The following is a 27,768-nucleotide window of genomic DNA, read 5'->3' as shown; positions in this document are numbered from 1 at the left end:
TAATTCCACTTTCCAAGAAATTTTTGAAAAGTATCCTTGTGTATCCAGAGAGATAACAGGTGCAAAGAAAACTAAAGTGAGTCTAATTTGCTGACTGCGGTCTTAATTCCAAAGAAAAATGGATCTGGATTGGTCAATCTCTGGGAATAAATTAATGAGATTACCGAATTTCAAGAATTCACATTTTTCTAATATGCTTTTTCCTTTTCCCTTTTTTCTTCTTTTTCACTCTTCATTGGTTTCTGCCTCCTGGTCACTTGTATTCCAACAGGTTTTTTTATATAAAAGATCAAGAAAACAAATCAAATAAAAGGGAGAGGAAAATGAAGCACTGAAAATAGAACAACTTCAATACGGTGTCACAATTAAGGTCAATGCTATCCTCATAAGCATAACGGAGGAAAATCCTAATAAAACTCTTTGTTACAGTTAAAGTATGACTTTTAATTTAGAAAATTTTAATTTTTTTTGTTCAAACTTTGGAAAAGTCTTAAAAGGCGAAGACTGGCTGGACCGAAGCTACCAATAAGAAAGAATCATAACATTAAGGCCGCATATGACTTCATCAGGAGTAAAAGGGAAAACAGTTACTTTAGAATGAAGGGCAAAGGATCTGTCACAGGAACAGCAAACAGCCACAGTCCAAAAACACATGTCAAACCTAAAACAAGATCAGAGAAACAAATAATTGCACAGGAAACTCATACTGCCTACTCAGCTCTCTAACTAGGACAGGCAAAAAGCAGAAAAAGCAAAACAGAAAAGCTAAAATAATCGGTAAGATTACTTACTCTAAACTGAGTGTATCAGTCCTACTGAACATAACAAATAATTTCATTAATTGTAGGAACAATCAATCACAATTTTTTTTTATTTTTACAAAATATTTATTTAATTTTATTTGAAAGACAGAGGAAAGAAAGACCAAAAAACATAAGCAAAAATGACGATAGTGGCCAGAGTTGAGTTAATTCAAAGCCAGGAGATAGGAGCTTCTTCTGGGTTTCCCACATAGGCACAGGATCCCAAGGCATTGGGCCACCCTTCACTGCTTTCCCACGCCATCAGCAGAGAGCTACATTAGAAATGGAACAGCAGGGCATTAAGTGGCACCCATATGGGCTGCCAGTGCTGCAGGGTAGAGGGTTAGTCTACTGCACCACCATTCCAGCCACACATGTATAGCAAACATTAACCATAAGCCATTAAACATCAACTTCCTCAAAATCAGAGCACTTTTCATACAAAATGCAATGTTGCTACAAAATAACTCCTTACAAATCAGAGGATCTTTTTAACTCGTAATTCACAAAACAAATTTAAAAAGTGAGATTACAGGGGGCCCGGCGGCATGGCCTAGCGGCTAAAGTCCTCGCCTTGAAAGCCCCGGATCCCATATGGGCGCCGGTTCTAATCCCGGCAGCTCCACTTCCCATCCAGCTCCCTGCTTGTGGCCTGGGAAAGCAGTCGAGGACGGCCCAATGCATTGGGACCCTGCACCCAAATGGGAGACCTGGAAGAGGTTTCTGGTTCCCGGCTTCGGATAGGCACGCACCGGCCGTTGCGGCTCACTTGGGGAGTGAAACATCGGACGGAAGATCTTCCTCTCTGTCTCTCCTCCTCTCTGTATATCTGGCTTTCCAATAATAATAATAATAAAAAAATCTTTAAAAAAAAGTGAGATTACAGATCATTTGGGAAATACAATACTAAAGAGTCATGCAGTACATAACACGGTCTAAAAGCAGCAATTAAAGCTACATTCATCCCCAGCACAATAGCTCAGTGGCTAAAGTCTTCACCTTGAACGCGCCAGGATCCCATATGGGCGCCAGTTCTAATCCCAGCAGCTCCACTTCCCATCCAGCTCCCTGCTTATGACCGGGGAAAGCAGTCAAGGACGGCCCAAAGCCTTGGGACCCTGCAGCCGTGTGGGAGACCTGGAGGAAGTTCTTGGCTCCTGGCTTCAGATTGGTTCAGCTCCAGCCGTTGCAGCCACTTGCGGAGTGAACCATCGGACAGAAGATCTTCCTCTCTGTCTCTTCTCCTCTCTGTATATCTACCTTTCCAACAAAAAATAAATAAATCTTTAAAAGAAAAAAGCTTCATTTATAGAAAAAAGCATAGCTTCTTAATTTACCTTGTTTTGTGTAAAATTATTCTAAGGTTAATCTTGAAAAATAAATGAGACTGGGGCTCAGCAGCGTGGCCTAGTGGCTAAGGCCTTGATCCCATATGGCTGCTGGTTCTAATCCCGGCAGCTCCACTTCCTCTCTATCTCTCCTCCTATCAGTATATCTGACTTTGTAATGAAAATAAAATAAATCTTTAAAAAAAAAATGAGACTAGTCAGTAAGATTCTGAGGGAATTTGACAAACAGTTAATTCTACCAAATACTAATATTTATAAAGCTATGATAATTCAAAGTGGAACAGAAACTGAGTATCCAAGAAATAACTAAAATGAGAAATCAATGCCAAGGAAGAACACTGCTATTTAAATCATTGATAAAGAATAAGTGGCATAATAAAAAAATTTCAGAGCAACTCATTTTTCTGAGATTAAATAAGGCTGAATTTGAATTCTATGTGAAACAAAGGTTTAACTATAAATATTAAAATCACAAAAACCCTTCCAAGGGCTCGACACAACAGCCTAATAGCTAAAATTCTGACCTTGCAACTGCCAGGACCCCATGTGGACATCGGTTCATGTCCCAGCTGTTCCACTCCCCATCCAGCTCCCTGCTTGTGGCCTGGGAAAGCAGTCAAGGACGGCCCCAATTCTTGGGGCCCTGCACCTGAATGTGAGACCCAGAAGAAGAAGCTGGGTCCTGGCTTCAGATTGGCTCAGCACTGGCTGTTGTGGCCACTTGGGAAGTGAATCAGCAGTCAGAAGATTTTTCTCTCTGTCTCCTCTCTGTGGCTCTGACTTTGCAGTAAAAATAAATAAACCTTTTACAGAGACAGAGAGAGAGAAAAAAAGAGGAAGACCCGGAAATCTGGTTAAAATGTAATCTTTATTAAAAAAAAAAAAAAAATCCTTCCAAAACAATATTAAAGAAAATCTCAGAATGGCAGAAGGATTTTCATGAATGATTCCAAACTCAAAATACATAAAAGTTGGCTTAGTCATAACACATACAAAGGTATTCCACAAAGTTTGCAGAAAATGAAATTAGAAGACATTTATTTTGGTACAAGAATTTTTGAAATTCCGTGCATAATTTTTTCATAACATGCATTTTCCATGTGGCATTTTATTTAAGTACACCTGAAAATCATAAGCAAAAATCAAAGAACCACTTGAGGGGAAAAAATTCCTAAGGTCTATGACAGTCAGTCTTAGAAATATTCTTAGAAGTCAGTGAGATAATAGAGAACAACTAAAGAAAATTACGGAAAAGGTGAATAGTTATTTTTCAGGGGAGGAAAAAAAAGAAGTATACATGACTTGTGAAGAGAGATCATGAAGAAAAGTTTCAGTACAGAGAACTGCGATACCACTTCTGTTGTGCACTCTGCCTCAGGTTAGAAGACCTGATTCTCTCCAACGTCAGCTGGGACCTGGAAAAACCTGGAAAGTTCACACAGCACTGCAAATATCTAGGAGAGCAATTTTGGAAGCCTTACTAAAACTTAAAACATAAACTTGGAGAAGGAAATTTCATTTCTGGGAACTGACTCTATGACACTCACGCAAGTTTAAAAAAAAAAAAAAAGACTAGGAATGTTCCCCTACAAAACTATTTCATGCTTTCTTGTAACTTTCATATATTTATTTGAGAGGTAGGGAGATGGAAACAGCTCTCCTAAATGGCTAGGACTGGGACCAAGCGCAAACAGAATCAGGTACTCAACCCAGGCCTTCCATGTGGGCCACCAAGGCTGCCATCAGGCTCCAGAACCAAGAATTACTCCCAGGCATGCCTAGATGGGACCCAGGGCGTATTAACCAGTGCCTTAGCTGCTAGGCTAAACACCTACCACACAACTGCTTCATGTAATACATAAAAATCAGAAGTCTCTCTCCATAGAAGTCCAGTAAAATACGTTATATATACACAAATGACAGATAGTTAACAATGGTTTGAGCAACAAAATAGCCAGGCACACACTAAAATGGAAAGATTTTCAGGAACTATTGATACATGAAGCAGCCAACTTCAGCTCAGTATAAATGGTATGATTTCACAGCCTCTAAAAACAAATAAGAGAGCCAGCAATGTGGATGAACTTCAGAAACAATACGCTAAGTGAAGAAAGCCAGACACAAAAGGCCACGTGCTGCGTGCGGCCATGAAATTCCCAAAATAAGCCGACCCATCAAGACAGAAAGCAGATTAGTGGTTTCCAGGGGCTGGGGGGAACTGGAGGAGGGGTCAGGCTGCTGCAGGGGTGGGAGGTGACTGCTAAGGCGGAGGGGGTGTTCTGGGGGGGCTCGTGCTAACGTTACAGACCACAGAGTAGTAAGGATGCCTGCCTGAGAGAGTAAGCAACTCAATGCTACTGAATTGGCTAACTGTATGTTAAGGGAGTTTTACCAGTTTTTGGTTTGTTTGTTTTTAAGCTGAGCACTTTGCAGGCATCAGGGGCCCTGAGCTAGATGCTGTATGTGCCATCAACTCACTAATTTTCTTTTGTGATTGGCACATAATACTTACGCAGCCAGGGATCATGTTGTGACTGATGTCATATTAGGTTAATGAATCCCTCAGTTCATCAGGATACCCATCGCCTTCACCTTTATCATTTCTTCACGCTGAGGACACTCAGCCCTGACGTCCGGCTGTTTGGCGATTGGTGTAATGCATCACCGCTAACCTGATCTCCCAACGTGCCAGGGGAACTCACTCCTCCCATCTGGCGGCTGCGGCCCTGGACGCATGGACCATCGTCTTCCCATCCTCCTCCGCCTCACCACCGTTTCATTAAAAATAGACAAAGGAGAGGCACAGACAGTCTGCAGGCCCAGAAAATGTCTGGAATGCATCACGGAGGCTGGGGGTGGGTGCAGGTGCTGCCTGCGAAGAGGTGAGAGGCGCAGTCACCTCAGCTTCCGCCCCTCTTCGCTGGCCTCAGTTTCCTGTCTTAAGCCATCAGCTTGCGTTCTCGATGTTCTCCTTTGGTTTGCTTTGTCTTGATGTTGACTTACTTGAGCACTAGGTCTACCACCGTGACACAGCCAGAGCAGACGTTTGGATCACACTTTGTGCTAGGTGGGACCTAACAGACAACATGGAGTACTATTTTGTGAGGATTTTCACATCATTTTTTTTTTTAATAAACTCCTTCAGCCATAAATAAGTGACCAGCCCAAACTATATCGCCTCCTCGCTGTCGCAGGAACTGTTCCCCTCCCCACCCCTCACTCCAACCTCACCACACCCTGACACCCACTACCCACTGCGTAGGGCGGTGGGGAGATGGGTCTAACCAATTAGGAAGAGCACACCTAATTCAGAAGGGCAGCTTAACAACATCCACTCTTGATTTCTCCTCTTTCTTGAGCTTTTGGTTGGCTTGACTTTTGGAACAATGTTCCTGCGCTGAGCATGAAGCTGTAGTATGGGACACCAGCATCACCTGTCAGACAGCCTGTTCTGCCCCACTTCTGACCTGCTTCTTGCTAATGCGCCAGGGAAAGCACAGGACCATGGCCCAAGTGCTTAGGCCCCTGCCACTCACATGGAGGCCTCAGAGTCCCTAAGCCGGCTTCACTCTGGCCCAGACCTGGGTCTTGGCCATCTGGGGACTGAATTAGTCAATGAAAGATCTCTCTCTCCTCTCTCTCTGTCGCCCTGACTTTCAAATATATAAGTAAATAAAGCTTTAGTTAACTTGACTTTTAGAACCCCCTAGAAATGTGCAGTTAGTCAAATGGAAGAAATCTGACATCCTCCTTTTTAAAATTACCATTATTTTCTTAGAAAACAAATGGGTTCAAAGATCAGAATAATAGTACACACAGAAAAGTGAACTGTATCTGTTTTGTGAACATTAATACAAAATTTCAGGCCTGGTGTGGTAGCCTAGTGGCTAAAGTCTTCATTTTGCATGCACTGGGATTCCATACGGGCACTAGTTCTAATCCCAGAGGCCCATTTCCTACTCAGCTCCCTGCTTGGGCCTGGCAAAGCAGTCGAGGACAGCCCAAAGCCTCGCACCTGCATGGAAACCTGGAAGAAGCTCCTGGTTCCTGGTTTCGGATTATCGCAGCTCCAACCATGGCAGCTGCTTGGGGAGTGAATAATCAGATGGAAAATCTTCCTCTCTATCTCTCCTCCTCTCTATATATCTGACTTTCCAATAAAAATAAAATAGATCGAGGCCCAGCACGATAGCGTAGTGGTTAAAGTCCTTGCCTTGAATGTGCCGGGATCCCATGTGGGTGCCAGTTCTAATCCCGGCAGCCCCACTTCCCATCCAGCTCCCTGCCTGTGGCCTGAGAAAGCAGTGGAAGATGGCCCAAAGCCTTGGGACCCTGCACCCGTGTGGGAGACCTGGAAGAAGCTCCTGGCTTCAGATCAGCTCAGCACCAGCCATTGCGGTCACTTGGGGAGTGAACCAGCAGACAGAAGATCTTCCTCTCTGTCTCTCCTCTCTGTGTATATCTGCCTTTCCAATAAAAATAAAATAAATCTTTCAAAATAAAATAGATCTTTAAAAAAAGAAAAAAAATGAATTTATAAATAAATAAATACAACCTGTCACTGGTCACTAATTCAAGTAAAACAGTGAGTTTTCCTTCTTTGCAAAAGATGACAATCATGTTATTTTCAAATGTCTAATTTAAGATGATGGCAGGAATTTTGCGCACAGCAACAAACTGGAATAGGGTGGCCATTCCTCACTGGAAAAAGTTTAAATTCAAAATGCTCTAAAATCCCAACTTTTTGAGCACAGGCATAACACTCACAACAAGTTTGGGATTTGGGGTTTTCAGATTAGAGATGATCAACCAATAGAATCTATGCAAATATTCCAAAATCCAAAACTTCCCAAATCTAAAACAGTTTTGGCCTCAAACATTTCAGATAATGAATATTCAGCTTATAGGAATAAAAAAAAAAGCTAGCTGAATCTTGAGAACTATTATAGCCAATTTTTTTTTTTTTGGAGAGACAACCCGTCCACTGGTTCACTTCCCGAAATCCCCCCTAAAAGACCTGCTTCAACCAAAGTTGGGAGATGGGAATGCAATCCCAGTCACTCCTGTTGGTGGCAGGGACACGTTCCTTCAGCCATCCCCTCTGCTTCCCAACATCAACACACACAGGAAGTTGGACTCAGCAGCCAGAGCCAGGACTCAAGCCCAGGTCCTCTGATGCACGTTGCAGGAATCCCCAGTGGCACCCTCAACACAAGGCCAACAACGGTTACATACTTGACAAGACTGTTAGTATAACCAGAAAGCTCTGCATGGCACTTCAGCCCAAAGCATCCACTAGGTTCCTTTCTTTGAAATGCCATCTTCCAGTCTCAAGGCCCCAGTGGCCACCTGGGTCCACATGGACACCTCTACATATGCTCATCGCCATTTCAGGCACTTCACACCAGCTGCCTCTCTGAGTAACACCCTGCACCTGCCCTGGGGATCTCACACAGACTGGCGATGAAGACCACTGCCCAGCCTGTCTCTGAAGCTACCCCTGGGCTTTGGTCTACCGGTTTCCACTAACTGAAGGAGCCTTGGAATCCAAAGGCCATACCTTCCAGAAGCTTCTTTGCTGTCAAGCTCTCCAGGGGCCCAGCCAGGTGGCAGCTCCTTCCCCTACCCCATTTGGTTCTCCCAGCGCCTTCCACCCAGCCTCCACTTCCAGGAGTCCAATCTGCCTCCCACTTCAAAGGGCTTCCAGGTCCTATATAAATCACACACACTGACAGCCTCCACAATCCCAGCAGCCACGAGGATGTTTGCTTTGGTTGGCTTTTGTTTTTGCCCGGGGGCCCTTAGAAGGGAAACAAGGGCTGGGCATCACAGCAGGTTCGATCCTCAGGGTCCCTGAGCAGCTGCCCTCCTCCCACCTCCCACCCCTGCAGAGTCACCTCTTGGTCTAGCAGGCAGAAACCATGCATCTCAGTCATAGCCCACCAACCGGACAGCTCACTGTCCTTCTTTACAGGTAAACATCTGGATACAGACAGAACTGACCGGTGACCCCCCTGCCCCGCAAAGAGGCACCCCACAAGCCCTATGGGCTGGTTGTACACAAAGACAAGTGCTCTGGGAGGGCACAGCTACGCTCTACTGCCAGATCTCACCCATGTGAGGTGGCAGGGACCTACTGTTCTATAATATACAAGCTGTCCACAGCCAGGCTCAGCCTGGGGATCTGCCCTGCACCCCTGCCCAATCCTCCGCAACCCCTGATTCCTGATTACTGCACTGGCCAGTGCTGGGGACCACAGCCAGACACAGCACCTCACAGCTCACTGCAAGGAGAAGGGTGTCAATGGGCAGCTTTTTCTCCAGTAAATTCCTGTGCAGGAAGTCTAAGAGGGCACTCATTTGGTCAACAGCTTGCAAGGAACACGCGAGGTCTGCTGCCAGGATCTGAACATACGAAGTACATCAACAACTTCCTGAAGAAAATGGAATTAAAAGATAAAGCATGTTTTCATACAAAGTTCAAAGCCCATGAACAGTTTTTCTATAATACACATTTCCCACAGAGTCTTTGAAGACTCCTTCTTTGGATGGATTTCAAGAATTCTGTGCAGATGCTGGCTCTGTGGTACAGCCACTTAAGCCACCACCTACAATGTCAGCATCCCAGTCCAAGTCCCATCTGCCTGGCCTCCAGTCCAGCTCCCTGCTACCACACCTGGTAAGGCAGCAGCAGACCCACTACTTGTACCCCCACATCTACATGGGAGACCTGGACGGACTTTCAACTCCTTGTTTCAATCCAAGGTCAGCCCTGACCACTACTGAAGTGGTCACTTAGCATTTAGGGAGTGACACCAACGCATAGAAGAATCTCTCTCTCTCTCTCTCTGACTTTCAAATAAATAAATCTTGAAAACAAAAACTTTCTGCACCAAAATAAACATCTTTTAGTTCCATTTCCCATGAACTTTGTGAAGTCCTCCTGTACTTCTTAAGCTCCTCCAAGCTCTTGTGTTAGAAACTCAGCCTCCAGATTCCTACATGGACAGTGTCTGGAGAGAGAGGCTGTGTGAAGTGCTCATGGGGTGGAGCTGCCAGGACGGCATCAGTGCCTTTTTTTTTTTTTAAGATTTAGTTTATTTTTATTGGAAAGTTAGATATACGGAGAGGAAGATCTTCTGTCCGATGATTCATTCCCCAAGTGGCTGCAACAGCTGGAGCTGCGCAGATCCGAAGCCAGGAGCCAGAAGCATCTTCCGGGCCTCCCATGCAGACACAGGGTTGCAAGGCTTTGGGCCATTCTCCACTGCCTTCCCAGGTCACAAGCAGGGAGCTGGATGGGAAGCAAGGCCACCGAGACTAGAACCGGCCCCTATTTGGGATCCTGGTGTGTGCAAGACGAGGACTTTAGCTGCTAGGCCCCATCAATGGCTTTATAAGAAGGAGAAAGACCTGAGCTGGAGCACCAGGTGCCAGAACCATGCCCTTGACCTCCCAGCTCCAGCACTTAGAGAAATAAATCTGTCTGCATATTAACAACCCGGTCTGAGTACTTTGTTATAACAACAGAAAACAGACCCAGCTGGCTGCCACAACAAAGCATCCCAGAAGACCGGGCGACGGGGGCTGAGCTTCCTCAGCGTCTCACAGACCTGAATGGGCAGAGATGGTCTCTTCCAACAGGTGAGAGAGTTGTCCCATGACAGCTGTCTTCTCCCTGAGTCTCTGCCACCTCCCATACCATCTTCCGGCCACAGCTGCGATTTACCCTTCTGAGGAGGGCACAGGCCATGTGATCTCATTTTATCAATTCTGTAAAGACCCTTTGTCCAAATGAGGCTGCCTTCAGAGGTATTGGGAGTTCAGCTTTCCAAACACTTCTTTTAGGGAAAGACACATTTGACCCATTAGCATATATTTCTATTAGAAAGTCAGGGGCAGGCCTACACGCAAGTCCAGGCTCTCCTTCGGAGTCCAACTGCCTGTTCACGCCCACCCCGGGAGGAAACAGGTGCCGGCTTGAGTAGCTGAATCACTGTCACCCACCTGGAAGGCCCAAATTTAGTTTCTGGCTCTTCTACTAAGTCCAGCACAGACTAACTGCAGGCATTTGGGTCTCTCTCTTCCTTTCAAATTAAAATTTAAGTGAAAACAATTAACCTCCATTTTTTAAGATCCATTGAATATTTAAAAGGCAGACAAAGGAGAGAGAGAGAGAGAGAGATCTTCCATCCTCTGGTTCACTCCTCAAATGGTGGCAACAGCTGGTGCTCATCTACGCTGAAACCAAGAGCCTAAAACTCCATCAGGCTCCCCGATGTGCTTGACAAGACCACAGCACCTAGGCCAGCTGCCACTGCCTTCCCAGACACGTTAGCTGGGAATTGGAATAAAAGTGCAGCAGCCGAGACTTGAAACAGTGCTCCAATACAGGATGCCCGGGTTACACGGCTGACTTAACCCACTGTACACACCAGCCAGGAACCTCCATTTCAACAACCACAGAAACCTGAAACTATGTCGAAAGACAAAACTGCACTTCCACCTCAGTATCGCTGTACATGTCCATGTTTGACAGTAGTTTCAAAATGTCAAGAAAATTCTGATTCTCAGGTAAAACTATTTCCATTGTGATATTTGCCCTTTTTCAGGGTCTGCCTTATTTTACTAAGTAGAATGGTCTCAAATTGCAAAAAGACAGGATTTCATTTTTTCATAGCCAATATATAGAGTACAAAGTTTTAAAATACATATTTGAAAGAAATTAACATCTTGGGATTTAATTATCACCTATATCCATTGTCTATATTCCTGTTGAACAGCGTGCTCTTTCTACCTGTTAATCTCTTCATATAGCGGAACACTACGTCCATGATTCTAAGGTAAATTAACAATATGTTATAACAGAGCTAGGAAACAGGCCAGGGTGTTAGCTTAACAACCTAATCCTCCACCAGCAGCGCCGACATCCCATATGGGCACCAGTTTGTGTACCAGCTGCTCCACTTCAGATCCAGTTCCCTGCTGATGAAGCTGGGAAAGCATCAGACAGTGGCCCAAATACTTGGCCCCTGTACCCACATGGAGGAACTGGAAGAAGCCCCTGGCTCCCGACTTCCGACCAACCCAGCCCCAGTTCTGGCCTTTGCAAGCCATCTGGGGAATGAAGCCGTGCACAGAGGATCTCAACCTCCTCTCTCTGTCTCTCCCTCCGTGTTTCACTCTCTCTGTGTGTAACTCTGACATTCAAGTAAAATAAATAAATCGTTTCTAAAAAGTTAGAAAAAGCAGGAGGGAGGAACAGGGAAATATCACTGCATTCTTAGAATTTTATCTATGAACTCCTTCCAACCTGTTCTCTTTATACAAACAGAAAAACGTATAAAATTTAAAAATTATTTTCCAACCAGATTAAAAAAAATTTCAATCACTCTCAGTGTCAACTGGGGATTCTAAGATTAACCACAGGCAGCAACAACTTCAGCTCATACTGAACAATCCAACTCAGAGATGCCCAGAGAGATCCTGGCCTGGCAAGGCGCAAACCTGGCCAAAGATTTTCACTGTAATTTTTAAAAATGTTAAATACGTTAATATGGAATCAGATAAAATATTTGGAAAGCACAATGATGTCCCTCAGGGGCTGCGTGAAAACCTAAAAACCTCGCCCAGCCCAGATTCCTGCAGAGTCAACCTCCCACTTTTCTAACTCTTCTCAGAACTTCAGAAACAGAGGCGCACCCCTGGGACGGGCACAACCCATGGTCTACCCAAAAATCCAACTCCCCACCTCTGGCCCCGCCTTCCTCTCTGATCAGAGCTGGACAAGCCAAGTGTTTACACAAAGCAAGGAAAAGAGCAGCAGAACAGGAGAGGCACTGACCCTGCCAGCAACCCCTCCTTAACTACAGTCCCAGCCCTCGGTGTCCACAGGGGCAGCTCCAGAACCTTGAAGGATAGTGAATGCTCAAGTCCTTTACAACACAAGACATGAACTTACAGAGCAGAATTTAGATCACCCCTAGATCAACTATAATACTCAACACGATGCCTACACATCACTTTAATCACATGGAAATTTCAAGTGATGGTTGTTGGAAACTTCTGGAGATTTTTTTTTCCAAATATTTTCCATCTGCGGTTGGTTGAATCTGCAGATGCAGGAGGCTAACTACATTCCAATTTGTAGAGATAAATGTCTTCCCCAAGGACTTAACGAAAGAATTCAATAAAGAAATTACTAGCACAGAAAGCTCAAACACACCAAATACTGACTCTTACTACATAAAGCTACAGAGACAGAGAAAGCTTCCATCCACTGGTTCACTCCCCAGATGGCCACAACAACCTGGGCTGGGCCAGGGCACAGCTAGGAACTTGGAACTCTGGGCCTCCCACGTGGGTGTCCAGGGTCCAAGGACTTGGCCCATCGTCCATTTCTTTCTCAGCCACATTTGCAGGGAGCTGGACCAGAAGCAAAGCTGGGAGTCAAAGTCGCACTCTGACAGCAGACACTCCTATTACCAGCGACAGTTTCACTGGCTGCACAACAGCACTGGCCTCTAGACAAGGTCTTTTGGATCACACATATAAGCAGCCCCTTTGTTAAAATAAACAAGTAAACAGACAACTTCAGAGAGCAAGAACTCTGGGCAACCACATTGGTCTGCTGTGTGTCTATTTTAAGATCTCATCTGGAGACTGACATTTCTACACAAAGACACGAAGCAGGCGAGAGCTTTTGATCAGTCACACACAGTGCACGTTTGCCCTTCCACTTCATCTCCCCACTTAGAACTTCTCTTACCAGTTGCCTGGCCTTAGGACCTAGAGGCGTACAGATCCATGTTAACCATGTGTTATAAATAACCCCCATCCAGTAGTGGCACCATAAAGACATCCACTATGGCACACAGTGTTGGACAGCAGGATGTTTCAGTGAAACGCAGGCTGTGTGCATTTTAGATTTTTTTTCCAAGATCTATGTATTATTATTGGAAAGTCAGATTTCCAGAGAGAATGAGATACAGAAAGAAAGATCTGCCAACCGCTCCCCAAGTGGCCACAACGGCAATCTGAAGCCAGGAGTCAGGAGCTTCTTCTGGGTGCAGGGTCCCAAGGCTTTGGGCTGTCCTCGAATGCCTTCCCAGGCCACAAGCAGGGAGCTGGATCGGAAGTGGAGCAGCCGGGTTACGAATCAGTGCCCATATGAGATCCCAGCGCATGCAAGGCGAGGACTTAGGCCACTAGGCCACCACCCCAAGCCTGGCTATGTGCATTTTAAATGTGAACAATCTCACACGTTCAGAGAGCAGTCATATGCACATCCCAATGCCGTGTGGCACTGCGGTGAGCATCCTCCTTATTAACCACTTCTCAGTGGAATGTCAGATGTTTTAAAACTTTGTATTGTCTTGAATTCTAACAAAGCCCAATGTTTCTTCAGAAGTCTGCATTCTTCCTTCCACTAACTACATGAAGCTTCACCTACTAACTGGGGCATTGACCCTTTTGTTTGTGCATGCTGGGGGTCAGCCACTTTCGTTCTCCATGTTGGAAACACTCTCTGACAGTGTTGGCTTTCAGGTGGGACAGCAAAGCCTCTGCATCAACAGCAGAAAGCTGAGGATATCATTGGGAGCCGGGGTGCAGACCCTCGAAAGCTGAAATGCCCTCTTCTCTGCTTACCAAACGCTAATACTACACTCTAATACCGTGTTGGTTTGAATGAGCCTAGGATTCGGAGGGCTGTGGAAATTGATGCCGCAGGGCACTCGAATGCTGCAGGGAAACATTGGATAAAAGTGTTTGAGAATGAAAAGAGACTGGAAAGGGTAGAGCCCTCAATATATCCCCAGGTGCACTACACTCTCCGAGCATCAGAGCCACAGGGAGACCACCAGCACTGGGTCCCCGGGCCCTGCACTCAGGAATCAGTTCTGCAGAGCCTGCAGCCCACACAAATAAAAAGAAGCAGCACCTGCTAGAATTCACAGCCATCGGGGCCGACATGGTGGATCCACAGGCTAATCATCCGTCTGCAGCATCGGCATCCCCCATATGGATGCCAGTTCATGTCCCGGCTGCTCCACTTTCAATCCAGTTCCTTGCTTATGGCCAGGGAATGCAGTCAGGATGGGCCGAGTCCTTGAATTCTACATCTGGGTGGGAGACCCAGAAAAAGTACCTGGCTCCTGGCTTCAGAAAAGCTCAGCTCTAGCCATTACAGCCACTTAGGGAGTGAAACAGTAGATAAAAGATCTTTCTCTGTCTCTCCTCTTGGTACCTCTGCTTTTCCAATAAAAATAACTAAAGATTTAAAAATAAATTTTAAAAATTACAAAGGAATTTGCCCTTGCTTCCCCCCACGGTGTCGCCTAGGTAACCACGGTGATGCAGGGGACTTGGGGGACTCAGGCTAAGAGCCGCCAGAGTGGAGCAGGCCTCAGAAGTCCTGCGCATATTTGAGGCACAGGCAGGCAGGGGTGCTAGGACCCTAAGCTGGCATGCTGGTGAGGTATGTTGGTATACTGGGCTTTGGACTGGTTAACACACTTGAGTCCCAGCTGGGAGAAGGTGTGCCATCCCAGCCCATCACATGTGCCAGAGAATGGCTCTGGGGTCCTGGTGGGCGGGCAAGGCTCCAGGCTAGGATGCCACCCCACAGAAGACAGGGCTGGGGAACCCAAGCGCTCGTGGGAGCAGGGGCTGTGGATTGATCAGGGAAGGGGTTATGGGATGTTGGGCAGGCAGTAAGACCACTGAGGGAGTACGTTCCAGGTGAGGAATGACTTCTGGGGGACTTCTGCTAATAACGCCACTGTACTTGCAGGTAAGCAAGGGGGCTGAGCCTGAGCACTTTAGAAGGGGTGCGGACCCAGCAGGGCCGGACCGAACCTTAGCACTCTAACGTGAGCAGGAGCCAGGATAGAGTGTGGGTCGTGCTGGGCTAAGCTATCACATCTACTAGTTTGCATGAAAACCAGGGACGGGGGCATGTTGGGCAGGGCTAGGCTGAAGCACCTGCCAGCGAGTTAGGACTGGGGGCAGGTCAGACCAGGCTGTAGGATCTGATGGCAAAGGTCAAACTGGGTGATGGTTTATGCTGGGCTAAGTCAGTGCAATCACTGGCAAATGCAAATCTGTGGCTGGGAGCAGGCCTGGCCAGGAAGCTAAGCAGACATCCTGGTTGGCTAGTGGTTCCTGTTGGTGAGCATGAGAGCCGGAATAGCTCAGCAAACTGGGCTGGACATGGTTGCAGTATACCTTGGCATGGGTGTGAACTTTTGCTGGAGTGTGCCAGAATGGGCAGTGCCAAATGCGTGGTGGGCCAGATCGAACTGGGCCAAAGCATTTGTTGGTTTGCATAAGAGATGGGGCTGGAGACAGAACTGACCCAGTAACTGCAACCACTAGTGTGTGGTGCGTGTGTGTGTGTAGGCTAATGTGGCTCACTGACTGAGCCGAATCCCATAATGGTTAACACACACCAGAGTCAGGTCTGAGGTCACTTCAGACAAGGTTTCTTGGGAGACCCCTGCAACTGAATCTTTGGCCTCAGAATTCCAACCATGGGGAGAATCACAGGATCTGTGATCTGACTGTGGAGTGCATGTGTCAGAACTGGGAATCCTCAGGTCCTGAAGATGTTGCAATAGAAGACATGCCTAGATGCACATGGGGAATATGGCAGTCCCTTAGGGCCTGCAGAGCACATCTAATATCATAGCAGAGGATGAAGGACAGAACGAATTGGACACTCTTCCGGCCAAGCACTGACAGCAAGTGTCTGGGCAAGTGGAGACTCTAGGGTGGATTATGTCAGCCAAAGGACCTTGGAATGATTTCCTCATCCTTGGAGCAGCTAAATCAACAGCATTTTAGAACTACCAAGACCACTTGAGCAGAACCCTCAAGACATGCTCCACCATCAGGGACCCTGGGATGACCACAGATGGCCATCCCCCATCCCCAGGTTCTGATGCAGTCAGGATGCTGAGTGTGACTTTTCCCCCTCTCTCCCCCTCTCCTCAGATACAGGAAGAAGAAAAAGAAAATTGAAAACAAAACATTTCATACACTTTTTCCCTATTCCTCAACCCTTCCCACCCTAATCAGTGGTCTACATGGGCATGCATCCTTCCCAACTATAAAAACATCATCAAAAACAAAAACAAAAACAAAAAGAATTCACAGCCAGCAGGCCACAGGAGATCTTGGGTTCTGGTTGTAGGTCCAGAGAAGGAACAAAGATCCACCTTGCTTGGATCCCAGTGAGTGCGAATTGACTACAAGAAGCTATTTTCAAATGACTACGGACAATAGCAGGGCCTGGATATCAGATAAAACGCAGGGCTTATGTCATTCTCTATGACAAGAATACAATATACACTGAAGCCCCACAGGTGAAAATAAAATGGCTGTTTGGGGCCCAGGAGGTAAGCCAGGCAGGCAAAACAACACAGCACAGAACATGGCAACTATTGAAGCTGGTGAAAAAGAGATGGTACCCCTCTGAGTTCCTTCCCTCTGTCACCCTGCTGTAACACAACACCACAGACTAGATGCCTTAGAAATAACGGGTATTTATTTCTCAGCATGTTGGAGTCTACGAAGTTAAGAGTTCAAAGAACCAGCAAACCTGAGTTCTGGTGCAAGCTGCTCTCTGCTCCTCAAGTGGAGCCATGCAACCACACACACAGCAGAAGGCAGGGGGCAAAACAGCCTAGAGCCCCTCGAAACCTTGCTTATAAAATAAGAGCAATGGGGCCAGCCACATGGTATAGCAAGTTAAGTCTCCACTTGCAGCACCACCATCCATGAGCACTGGTTCGTGTCCCAGCTGCTCCACTTCCCACCCAGCTCCCTGTTCATGCACCTGGGAAAGCAGTCGAGCACGGTTCAAGTCTTTGAGCACCAGCACCCCTGTGGGAGATCCAGAAGAAGCTCCTGGCTTCAGACAGGCTCAGCTCTAGCCACTGAGGCCATTTAGACAGTGAACCAGCAGATGAAAGATTCTCTGTGTGTCACTCCTTCTCTCTGTGGAATTCTGTCTTTCAAATAAAAATAAACAGATGCTGTTTTCATTTTTATTGTTCATGACACAGTTCCTTAGGCTCAGGAATTTCCCCTTTCACCCTCCCCAGTCTCCCTCTCCTCCAACAGATCTAATCAGTGACGCCCTCCTGAGCAAAGCATGTGTTTGACTTCATTACACCTCCCAAGGCCCACTCTTCATCCAACACAATTCAGGAAGGATACATACATCCAAGCCATCACAGGTTCGCTGGACTAGCCTAGTTTTACATATATTTGAAGTTTTCTATAACTAAACTTTAAGTGAAATGTTATAGAAATCTGAAGATAGACCAAGATGTCATAATCTGGGGTCCCTCCAATTAAGTATCATGTGGCTTTGGAGGCATCTAAATCATATCCCCTCCCCAATCTTAGTCCTGTTCTTGTAACACTAATTCTGACATATTTTTTAAATGACCACTTTAGTCTTCTGAGAGGTGTCAAACTGTATCATTCACTCTAAATATTCAGTACATATATTTACAACATGTAACATTGCTTTTAAAAAATACATGTAATTGAGAGGTAAGACGGGCATACCATTCCCATCTCCTGATTCACACACCAAAATCCTTAAACAGCCAAGGCTAGAACCAGGCTGAAGCCGAGAACCAGGAATGCAACACAGGTCTCCCAGCGAGGAGCAGGACTAAGTCGACCTGGAGTCCTCCCAGGGTGTGCATCAGCAGGAAGAAGGAGCAGGACTAGCACCCCAGCACTCCACTACAGAGCCTGGGTATCCTGAACAGCTCATTAGCCACCAAGTCAAACTTGTGTGCGTTTCCCGAAAACCAAGAGATTCTCTCACACAACCTTTGCACAACTAACAAAACCAGGCAAGCTCCCTCCGACAACTCTTTTCAGCAACCTATCATCTATGTCGACCTTCCAATTGCATCAGTGGCCCCAGGAATATTCTATGACACACATTCCTCCCCACCCCCAGCATAAGGCTGGGAAGGGAATCTGCAACTGGCTTCCTGTTCCCGTAACATCCTTTTAGATGGCCCAATCTCATGGCATGGATACTCTGTTCTACAGTAGCCCAATGGTGTCAGAAAAAGCCCCTGGCTTGGGGCCTCCTGACTTTGGCTCACGGTTAGATTCAGGTTCGCATCCCTTGCTGTCACACAATCCAAGCGATGCATGCTTCTCTGGCAGGAGGGCGGACTCCTGTTCCTCCACAAGACCTCCTGCTGTCACCCTGGATAACTCAGCTAAAGTGATGCCCAGTCTCCCAAGACACAGTTTCTAACTGTCTGCTTGCAAACGAGGAGCCTGTGGGGAAATGCTTGAGACCGCAATGCAACCGGCTCCTCACTAAAAATGTTCCGTTTAATTACATCTGGCACTTCGTGACGAGTCTTGTCTAAATTAATCCAATCGCTGCTGCCAAATGTCATCTTTCCGTCTCACTTCCCAGTCACATCGGCTCTCCCACAGAAGCATCCTCTCTCCCAGGCTTCTCTCATTTATCTGCATTATAGCGATATATCCCTGTATGGGTACAACGTATCACTCAAGCAGCGTCCCCTCAAAACTTCATATCCACTCAGAACCTAAGGAATGTGAGATGAAATCATTCAGGGTTCAGCACGGGCCCTAAGACCAATGACTGGTATTCTTCAAAACAGAGAAGACACATGGAACACCCAGGAAAGAAGGCAAAAATACAGATCAGAGTGATGTGTTCCAAGGCCAAGGCAGCAGAAGCCAACAGGAACCTGAAGAGAGAAACTTCTGGAAGGGGTGTCACCAGGCCAAAACCCTGACTTTGGATTTCTGTTAAGTCACTCAGTCGACGGTACTTTACCATGTCAATCCTAGAAAACTGACATTCCTGCTCATTTACTTCTTGATGATGAATAGTATATTTCCACTGTGCTGTTCCAGAAAGCCCGTACTTGTCTTTATTTGGATATTTCAGCAGTGGTCCAAGATTTGCTCGGGGAGTTCCTTCAAGCTGGCCCCTGTGCATATGTGACCACCCCCCTCCCTTCTAAAGACTGGCTTACATCCCACCACAAGCACACGTTCCAGGCTCTGCCCGCCTCCCTACAACACTCAGAGGCTCCTACAACCCCCGTTCCCAACACTGAGCACACTCACTGCTAATGAGGTGCTAAGAAATAACTGTTGCACATAGGATGAAATGCATTCTGTACCCCGTGGGTTTCTAATTTTAACACTTACTAGAATACTTCCAAAAATCAGTGGAAAATGCAATGAAGGTAAGATGAGTTTGCTTTGGTATAAAAAAAACATGAAAGTTGTGACACAAGGGATATTCAAAAAGGTCATGGAAAGTGTGTATTATGAAAAAAACCTATGCATGGTTTTCAAAATATTTCACACCAAAATAACTCTGCCTTTTCATTCCTTTTTCCATGAACTTCTTGAACTACCCTCAACACATGAATATGAACATATGAGATGAGGAGTTTTACTGAGCCCGCCGAGTCCAACCCCTCCAGGCTCTAGCTTACCCGCCTTGGTCCCCGATTTCTACCTCCCTCCTCCAGCATTAAGAACCCTTGCTCTAACAGCATCAACAACACACCTCTCACTTTTCCTGCACCATGATTTGCACTAAGAATTTTCAGCACATCCACATCACACCACAATGAAAAACCAAGACAGCAAGGCTAATAATGTTCAAGTGGGTGTTGCTTTTTCCTGTAACCTGAGACGCAAAGTCAAAAAGCCCAGGTCCAACAGCGACCTCACCTACCTCTCTTCTCCCCGACAGTACAGTATGGGATCCACCTGCAATACCATTCTGTTTACCAACTCCCTGAAGTGCACTTTTAGCTTCCCCTCCTGTCTTGAGTCATTTACTTTCTGAGCGTGTTCCACAAGTCAAAGCCTAGAGAACCACATGAAAATAAACTAAAACTGAAAAGGAAGTGATCACAAAACAGTAGCAGCCATACCGCAAAAGCTTACTGCTGACAATACTCAACAAACAGTGAAAACGTTTTCTTACATTCATGTCATATTTTTTTAAGGATTTATTTATTTTTCTTAAAAAGGCAGATTTACCAAAAGGAAAGACAAAGATTATCCATCCGCTGTTTCACTCCCCCAGTGGCTACAACAGCCAGAGCTGCGCTGATCCGAAACCAGGATCCAGGAGTTTGTTCTAAATTTCCCACTCGGGTGCAGGTTCCCAAGGCTTTTGCTTTCCCAGGCCACAAGCAGGGAGCTGGATGGGAAGCAGAGCAGCCAGGACGTGCACCGGCATGGGCGCCCATATGGGATTCCGGCACTAACAAGGCAAGGATTGTACATCAGGTCCCAGGTCATAATAAATAAAGACAGACAGCACAGAAGCAGAGAACCATCCTCTGATTCACTCCCTAGGGCTGGGCCAGGCTTAAGCCAGGAGCCAGGAATTCGTCCACGGGGTGGGGGGGGGGGGGAGTCCCAAGTTCTTGACTCATCTTGCCTCCCAGGGTATGCATTAGCATGAAGCTAGATGGGAAGTGAAGGCCAGACTTCGATCCAGGCAATCTGAGATGGGATGTAGGTAACCAAGGGCAGGCGTGGCCCACAGTGTCAACACCACCAGTCCAGCGCTGAACCACTTTCATTCAAAATAATTCTGTCAGGTCAAACAGATGTAAAAAAAAAAAAAAAAGAAAGAAAAAGAAAAAATTAAATAATCCAAAAATCTCCAAATCAGAAAACATAAAACTGCCTGCTTGCCTAGGATATTATCTTATATATACAACAAGATGGACAAAAAAAAAAAATGCTATTTGAGGGCCAGGCACGGTAGCCCTTGAATGCACCAGGATCCCATATGGGTGCCAGTTCTAATACCGGCTGCTTCACTTCCCATCCAGCTCCCTGCTTGTGCCTGAGAAAGTAGAGGAGAATGGCCAAAGTCTTGGGACCCTGCATCCATGTTGGAGACCTGGAAGAAGCTCTCGGCTTCTGGCTCCAAGTGGCTCGTTGTAGCCACTTGGGGAGTGAATCAGAGGATGGAAGATCTTCCTCTCTCTCTCCTCCTCTCTTTATATCTGACTTTGCAATAAAAATAAATAGATCTTTTTTTAAAAAAAATGCTATTTGAGCTAATAAACAAATTTAATAAACTTGCAGGTCAGAACACCAACATGTAAAAATCATTTTTAGTTCTATAAACCAACAGTCAACAACCTGAAAAGGAAATTCAGGAAACAGTTTCCACTACAATAGCATCAAAAGAAATAAGATATTTGCAAAAGGATTTTACTGAGGTGACAGACTTATACACTGAACAGGACAAAACAATAATGAAAGAAATTAAAGATCTAAACAAATGGGAAAGATATCCCACATTTATGGACTATAAGACTTAATGCTGTCAGGCCCAGCACAATAGCAAAGCGGTTAAAGTCCTCGACTTGAATGCACCAGGATCCCTTATGGGAGCTGGTTCTAACCCTGGCAGCTCCACTTCCCATCCAGCTCCCTGCTAGTGGCCTGGGAAAGCAGTCGAGGATGGCCCAGGGCTTTGGGACACTGCACCCACGTGGGAGACCTGGAAGAGGTTTCTGGCTCCTGGTTTCGGATCAGCTCAGCCCCAGCCATTGAGGTCACTTGGGGAGTGAATCATGAGACAGAAAATCTCTGTCTCTCCTCCTCTCTGTATATCTGACTTTGCACTAAAAATGAAACACAATAAATCTTAAAAAAAAAAAAAAAAGACTTAATGCTGTCAAGATACTGACATCGCTTAATCAGCCTGATCTACACAATCAACAGGATCGTTAGCAAAAACCCCAGAAACAGAGTGTAATCTAAGACTCCACCGGCAGCGCTGGCATCCCATTGGGATGATGGTTCGTGTCTCGGCTACTCTACTTCTGATCCGGCTCCCTGTTTAAGGCCTGAGAAAGCAGCAGTCTCTGGGGTCCTTGGGTCCCTGCAGCCATGTGGGAGACCTGGCAGAAGTTCCCGTCTTCAGATCAGCCCAGCTCCAGCCACTGAGGTCATGTGGTCGGTGACCCAGCAGATGGAGGATCTCGGTGTCTCCTTCTTGGTCTGTAATTCTGCCTTTCCAATAAAAATGGAATAATCTGGAAAAATGGAAGGAAGGAAGGAAAGAGAGAGAGAGAGAGAGAGAGAGAGAGAGAGAGAGAGAGAAAGAAAGAAAGAAAGGAAGAAAGAAAGAAAGAAAAGAAAAGAAAAAGAAAGACAGAAATTAAGAGAAAAGAAAAACTCCAGAGACATTATGCCATGCCCTAAGTGGTGACTGACATTTGAACTGAGGCCAGGAAAGTGGAGGAACAGAATCTTCAATTACTTTTCAATTGAATTAATTCTAACTTTAGATGCCCACATGCGCCTTGTGGCTACTATCTTGCAAGGCACAGGTCTAGAAGGAGGAGTCTCAGCCACAATGCAGTGCTGTTCTCACTAGGCACTGTGCTAAGTATCCCCTGGGGAGGGTGTGGAAGCCATTAGGCTGGGAACACGTGGGACTAGAGCCCCGCTGCTCTCGGGACCCATCCCAGCTGCAGGCACATTCTCCCTGATAACATCTCCCAAGTGACAGAGTGCTCACTGAAGCCCATTCCAGCGCCGATTAAAGACACACACACACAAGCCACACACTTCCCGCTAGAACTTCAGACTTTCTGGAGGACCAGCGAGCTACTTAGCTGAATTAGGTTAAATTTTTCTGTAATTATTTCCTTCCCTTTGGCTTTTGATTTTTCCCCCCTTTGGTTCCTTCATTGTTAAGACTTAAAAGAAAACACTCCCCAGAAATCCCAAAAATGGTGCAAACCACACCAACACAACTCCCTATTTTTGAAATGCTTTGTGAAAATTCCCCACGTTGTTCAACCATTCCTTGGCCACTCTGTGAATACGATTTTAAACAGATTACACCCCAGACATATTTTATGACAACTGAACATGTAAGCCAAGCTGTCCCGCCCACATTTCCAACTTGGCAGGCTCCTCGGCAAAACCAGATAAATACACGCTGGAAGCAAAAAGGAGGCTGGTACAAAACCCCAGCCTGTTGCAGCCTTAGTTAACGAGCCAGGACCCTCTAGCTTGCTTGAACTTCGACTGTAGAACTCAGGAAGGGCGTACTACCCACTGACCTCCGCTGTGAAGACGGCGCTCGTGGGACAGTGCAAAACCAGAGTCCAGAGACACAGAGAATTCAAAGCCCTAGAATTCTCTCCTGAAACTGGCCACCCAGCAGGGGTGCGACCGATAGAAATCCATACCTCAACAGCAAAGCCTGCTCCTGCAATGAAAAAGTCAGGTTTGTTTACTCTGAAACCTTTCAAGCTTGGTAGGCAAGGGGTCCACTAGGTGGTCACCGCAGGGTTCCCAAAGAAGAAAACATCCAAAGGATGACTTTTTTTTTTCTTAACAAGGATCCAATGAGGAGGGACTAGGCAGAGCCAGCCCCAGGGGATCCCCCCCAGGGGAGGCACAACAAAGTGATGCCCAAGTTGAGCCCCCACCCCCACATCACTGCCCAGTAACCAGAAGAGGCCTTAGTGGGGGAAGGTTCCCAGGAAAGCAACCTGATAAACACCAAAAGGTCACTGTCCTGGAGGAGCCATTTTTAAAAGATATGCAGGCGCTAACAGGATCGCACTTTCTTGTCTCAGAAACACAGACTGGAATTACATAATTAGAACTCTCCCAGAGAAAAGACTTAACCAGGAGTACACAGATCTCCAACACTTCATCAGGCTAGCTGGTTCCTGCCCGGGAGGGAACCCAAGCCCCTTCTTTTCTCCTGGTTCCGGCTTCAAGGGTCATCACTTCCCACCCCAGCTTTCTGCAGAAAAGGAATTTATCTTCCCTACCTGCGATTCCATTCCTCTGACTTGAGAAAAACAAGATTGCCAATAAAAGACCAGGCAGTGTAAAAGTCAGACTCTGCCAGGCTTCGAAAGTCTAGGAGGTTAATGGCAGGCTAAACACTGAAGAAGCAGCAACAAGTGAACCACTGCAAATCACACAACGGAGAGGAACATACGAAGGCCAATTATGGTTGCACTTGTAATCAAGAACAGAAACAATGTTGAACAATAAAAATAGAAAAGTCTTCCCACATGGTCTCCTCAATCTTGCCATCCACTGCCACCAAAAACCACCCCTGGAAAAAAAAATGTGTTTAAAGCCGGATTGTTTGACAGGCCAACAGAGGAAGCCCAACTCCTGGGTTTTCAAACTGCAGCTTGCTTTACCAATCAGAAGCTCAGCCTCCTGATACTAGAGTTCCCCAGTGAACAGGAGAGTCTTCGGGGTTCAGACCCTGCTTATCAAGTGGATGCCAGGGATACACGTAATCTTCTTATTAAACACCAGAAAGTTTTCAAAAGTGTAGTTCTTTGCTTGGTACACAGCCTTAACAAGAAAAACATGTTGCCTTACTACATTACATCCATAAGCACATTTTTTCCCACAAAGACTTCTTATATAAGATGTTTTCATTTATTTTCCTCTTAATGGGTCATTATACACTCAGGGCCCCCTCTTTCAGGAATCTGAACCAGAAGAAAACACTACATTAACAAAATGGGGGAGGAGGACCCCCAACTCCTTCACTCCCAGCCGACCTAAGGAAGGGTCCAAGGTCCCAAATCAAATTTCTGCCTCTTTAGGGAACAGACTCTTCCCATAAAAATACATAGTAGGAATTCACAAGTCTTGAATCATGGTTTTTCCACGTTTCTACACAGTAAACTGCTTCGTGCATAAAACACACATTGCAGGGACTTCTAACAGAAACCATGCCCACAACACCCAAATCTGCAATGATAAAGTCTACCCATATTCTGAACATGATTCGTAACACATTCTTTGAGTCTTGGGTTAACCTAGCAATCCGGAAGCAAGAGAATCAAATCCCACCTCCTCCTTTACAGTTCTTATTTTTCACCTGAGAGAAAACACAAGCTCAAAGACTGAGGAAAATGGATTGCTTTGTTCAGCACACACTTCACAGCCGGCGGCTGTTTTAAGCGACACCACGGCAAACACAAGCGACTTCGCTGTTTTGGGAACAACCTCACGTTAAGCCAGGACACAGGATCCCTTCTCAAGGGTGTTGCCTCAAACCCAGAACCTCCAGCACCTTCCAGAGCCGCCTGGGCCAACTGAGGCTTTGGCGCGGAGATCAACTCTGGCTTGGCCACCGGCTCTGGCCGAATAACCCCAGGGCGAGGCAATCCCTTGGGGAGCCCCACTCCACCCCAACCTTCCAGCACTTGGACCTCCCGACTGGGAAGGTTAGGAGCAGGGCTGCACAGTCCACCGAGGTCACAAGCGACTGGCCGCAACTTAAAATGTTTACTTCTCATTTTACCCAGTTTCTCAGCGACTTACATTTTAACCCACGACGACAAGAAAGGTAAACCCCCTTTCCAAATTCAGCGACGGGGGATGTCTGACGTAATCCGCATCTGCTGAAACTAAAAGCCCCACCTCCTCTGTCCCCCAACCTCCCCCCCTCCGCTTCCTGGAGAGACTGCTCCTCTAGGGCTCGCCAGGGCTGCAGGTCTCGACACCTGGAGCGCACAGTGCGCCGCAGTACGCGAGAGGAGCCCAACGCCCCCTGCCCGCGACGGTCCCCTCGGCCCCACCTGCCCGCCGGAACGAACACTGAAGTCCCCGGCTGTGTAAGGCGCGTCTCACACATTTTTGAGACTAGAAGCGAACTTATTCGGTCTCTAATCCTCAGAGGCCAGAAGCCTTCGCTGGCCCTCGCCCTGGCCAGCGGGGTGTCCGGAATCCGGGTCCAAGCAGGGCAGGCCGGAGGTTGTTCTGGGGGTCTAGCAGGCGAAGATCAGAGCTGCCTTCCTCCACACCCAAAACGAGGCGCCCCAGCGCCCCCCTCTAAACCTCCGGGCATCCCCTCTGCGTCTGTCCTGGGTCTAGCGCGCCCTAAGGCCAAGCAGCCGAGTTCCCCGAGGGCTGTGGGTTCCCCCTCGAGGGAAAGAAAATCATGCGGGAGCCGAGTTCCACCCCTCCGGCCGAACGCCTTCCCTGGGGTCCTCAAGGGATTCATCCCCTCCCCCTCTCCAGATCGACCCCAGCCACAACAAACCGCGCTTCAGCCATCCCCAAGTGGAGAAGAGCGGAGGCTAAGAGCCAACAAAAGGAAGCCAGAGCGCGTTCAATCCAGCGGCCAGGGTGGAGGGTCAGGATCAGGGAGCTGTGGGACGCTTCACAGCCGCCGGCAGGGCAGCTTCCCCCCGGACTTCGCCCAACCAGGAAGCCCGCCGGGCATCATCCAGACCTGGGGTGGGGACCTCCAGAGCAGGCAGGGACCTCTGGGATCCTCGTGCCCAGAAAGGTTAACCTCGGAAAGGAAGGGCTCGAGTCCAAGTCCTGAGACCCAGGGCGCACAGCCTCGGATGCGGTCCGCGACCCCCGGCGCGCACACACTCAGCAGCACACTCGCTCTCCACGACCCTCAGGAAAGCCCCCGGCGAGGGGCTCCGCCGCCCGTTCCCAGCTCTGGAAACCTTTAGCCCGCCCCAAATCGCGGCTTATTAGAAGCAGCCCCGCGGCGGCCGGGGGCGCGCGGACCCGGGCGCGGGGGGCCGAGGCTGGCGCCGGGTGCGGTGCGGATGGCCCTGTCCGGCGCCCCTCACTGTGGAACGCGGGCGCCGGCGCGGCGGCCGAGACGCGGGAACCGGGGAAGTAGCGGGCGTACCTGAGATCCAGGGTACGGAGAGCAGGAACGCGACGGCCGCCCAGACGGCGGGGGCGCAGCTCGGCGTGCGCCGCGGCAGCGCCGAGCCCCAGGCCATGCCGCTGGCCGTGAGGGCCGGGCCGCCCTCCGCCTGCCGCGCTCGGGCTTCGGAGCCGCGGCACGGGACCGCACGCCACCACCCCGTTGGGGCTGCGGGTCCGCTCCTCCTTGTCCCTCGGCGCTTCCCAACTTGGTCTCCTTCGAGGATCTCGTCGGTCGCCGTGCTCCGCTGCCAGCTCAGACGTGCAGCTCCAGTCCGGCGGCGGCGCGGGCTCGCTGGGGGAGGCTCCCGGGCGCGGGCTCGGGCGTCCCGCCGGCCGCCGGGACGAGCGCGGGGGGCGGACCGCGGGCGGGCGCTCAGGAGGCAGGGTCCCTAGCTCGCCCGCCCCGATGGGCAGAGCGAGGTCGGCGCCGGCGCCCTCTGCCGGGGAGACGCGCCGGCAGCGAGCGGCGGGTGGGGAGCCGGGGGCCGCCTGTCGGTCCCAGGACTTGCTTTCTCGTCCGCCCTCCCGCCTGCGTTTCGGGCACAAAGGTGTCTCCCTGGGAGCGTCCAGGTGGACGCCGCAAAGGCTCGCGCGTAACAGGCGTCAAAACCTTCTGGGGACAGAACACAAGTCAGTAACTCCAAGCGATCCTGTGAGTCTCACCGCAGCCCACTGGAGAGCCGCCCGGTCCCAAAACCCAGCGGCAGCGGCAGGAACAGGAGAAGCTGAGGGGTTGGAAGAGGGACATAGTCAAGAAAAGAAACAGGCCAGGTTGTCACTGCTGGCGCCCTGCCAGGCCTTTGGGGACGGCCGTGTCCCCCTCTAATGTTTAGAACTGCTGGGAGAGGGGCCGCGGGAGTGCGATATTA

General features: G+C 48.0%; 1 protein-coding gene across 3 annotated transcripts in view; it reads right to left on the bottom strand.

The window, feature by feature from the left end:
* ROR2 (receptor tyrosine kinase like orphan receptor 2) overlaps positions 1-27,331 on the bottom strand; it is a 193,631-nt gene extending 166,300 nt beyond the window's left edge. Inside the window, exon 1 of one of the 3 annotated variants that reach the window (XR_009246641.1) lies at positions 26,877-27,263. Coding sequence is in view for 2 of the 3 variants with exons in the window: in XM_058672684.1 (XP_058528667.1) it covers positions 26,877-26,973 (97 nt within the window). In the remaining variant the exon portion in view is untranslated. Of the gene's footprint in view, positions 1-26,876 lie in introns of all 3 variants that reach the window. The other 2 variants (XM_058672684.1, XM_036496670.2) reach the window with 2 other exon arrangements.
* Between the last annotated feature and the right edge of the window lie 437 nt (positions 27,332-27,768).

This window comes from Ochotona princeps, chromosome 14, assembly GCF_030435755.1.
Source record: "Ochotona princeps isolate mOchPri1 chromosome 14, mOchPri1.hap1, whole genome shotgun sequence".
Classification (NCBI taxonomy): Eukaryota; Metazoa; Chordata; class Mammalia; order Lagomorpha; family Ochotonidae; genus Ochotona; species Ochotona princeps.
Note: the sequence above shows the minus strand (reverse complement) of the source record. Positions and strands in the feature narration are given on the sequence as shown.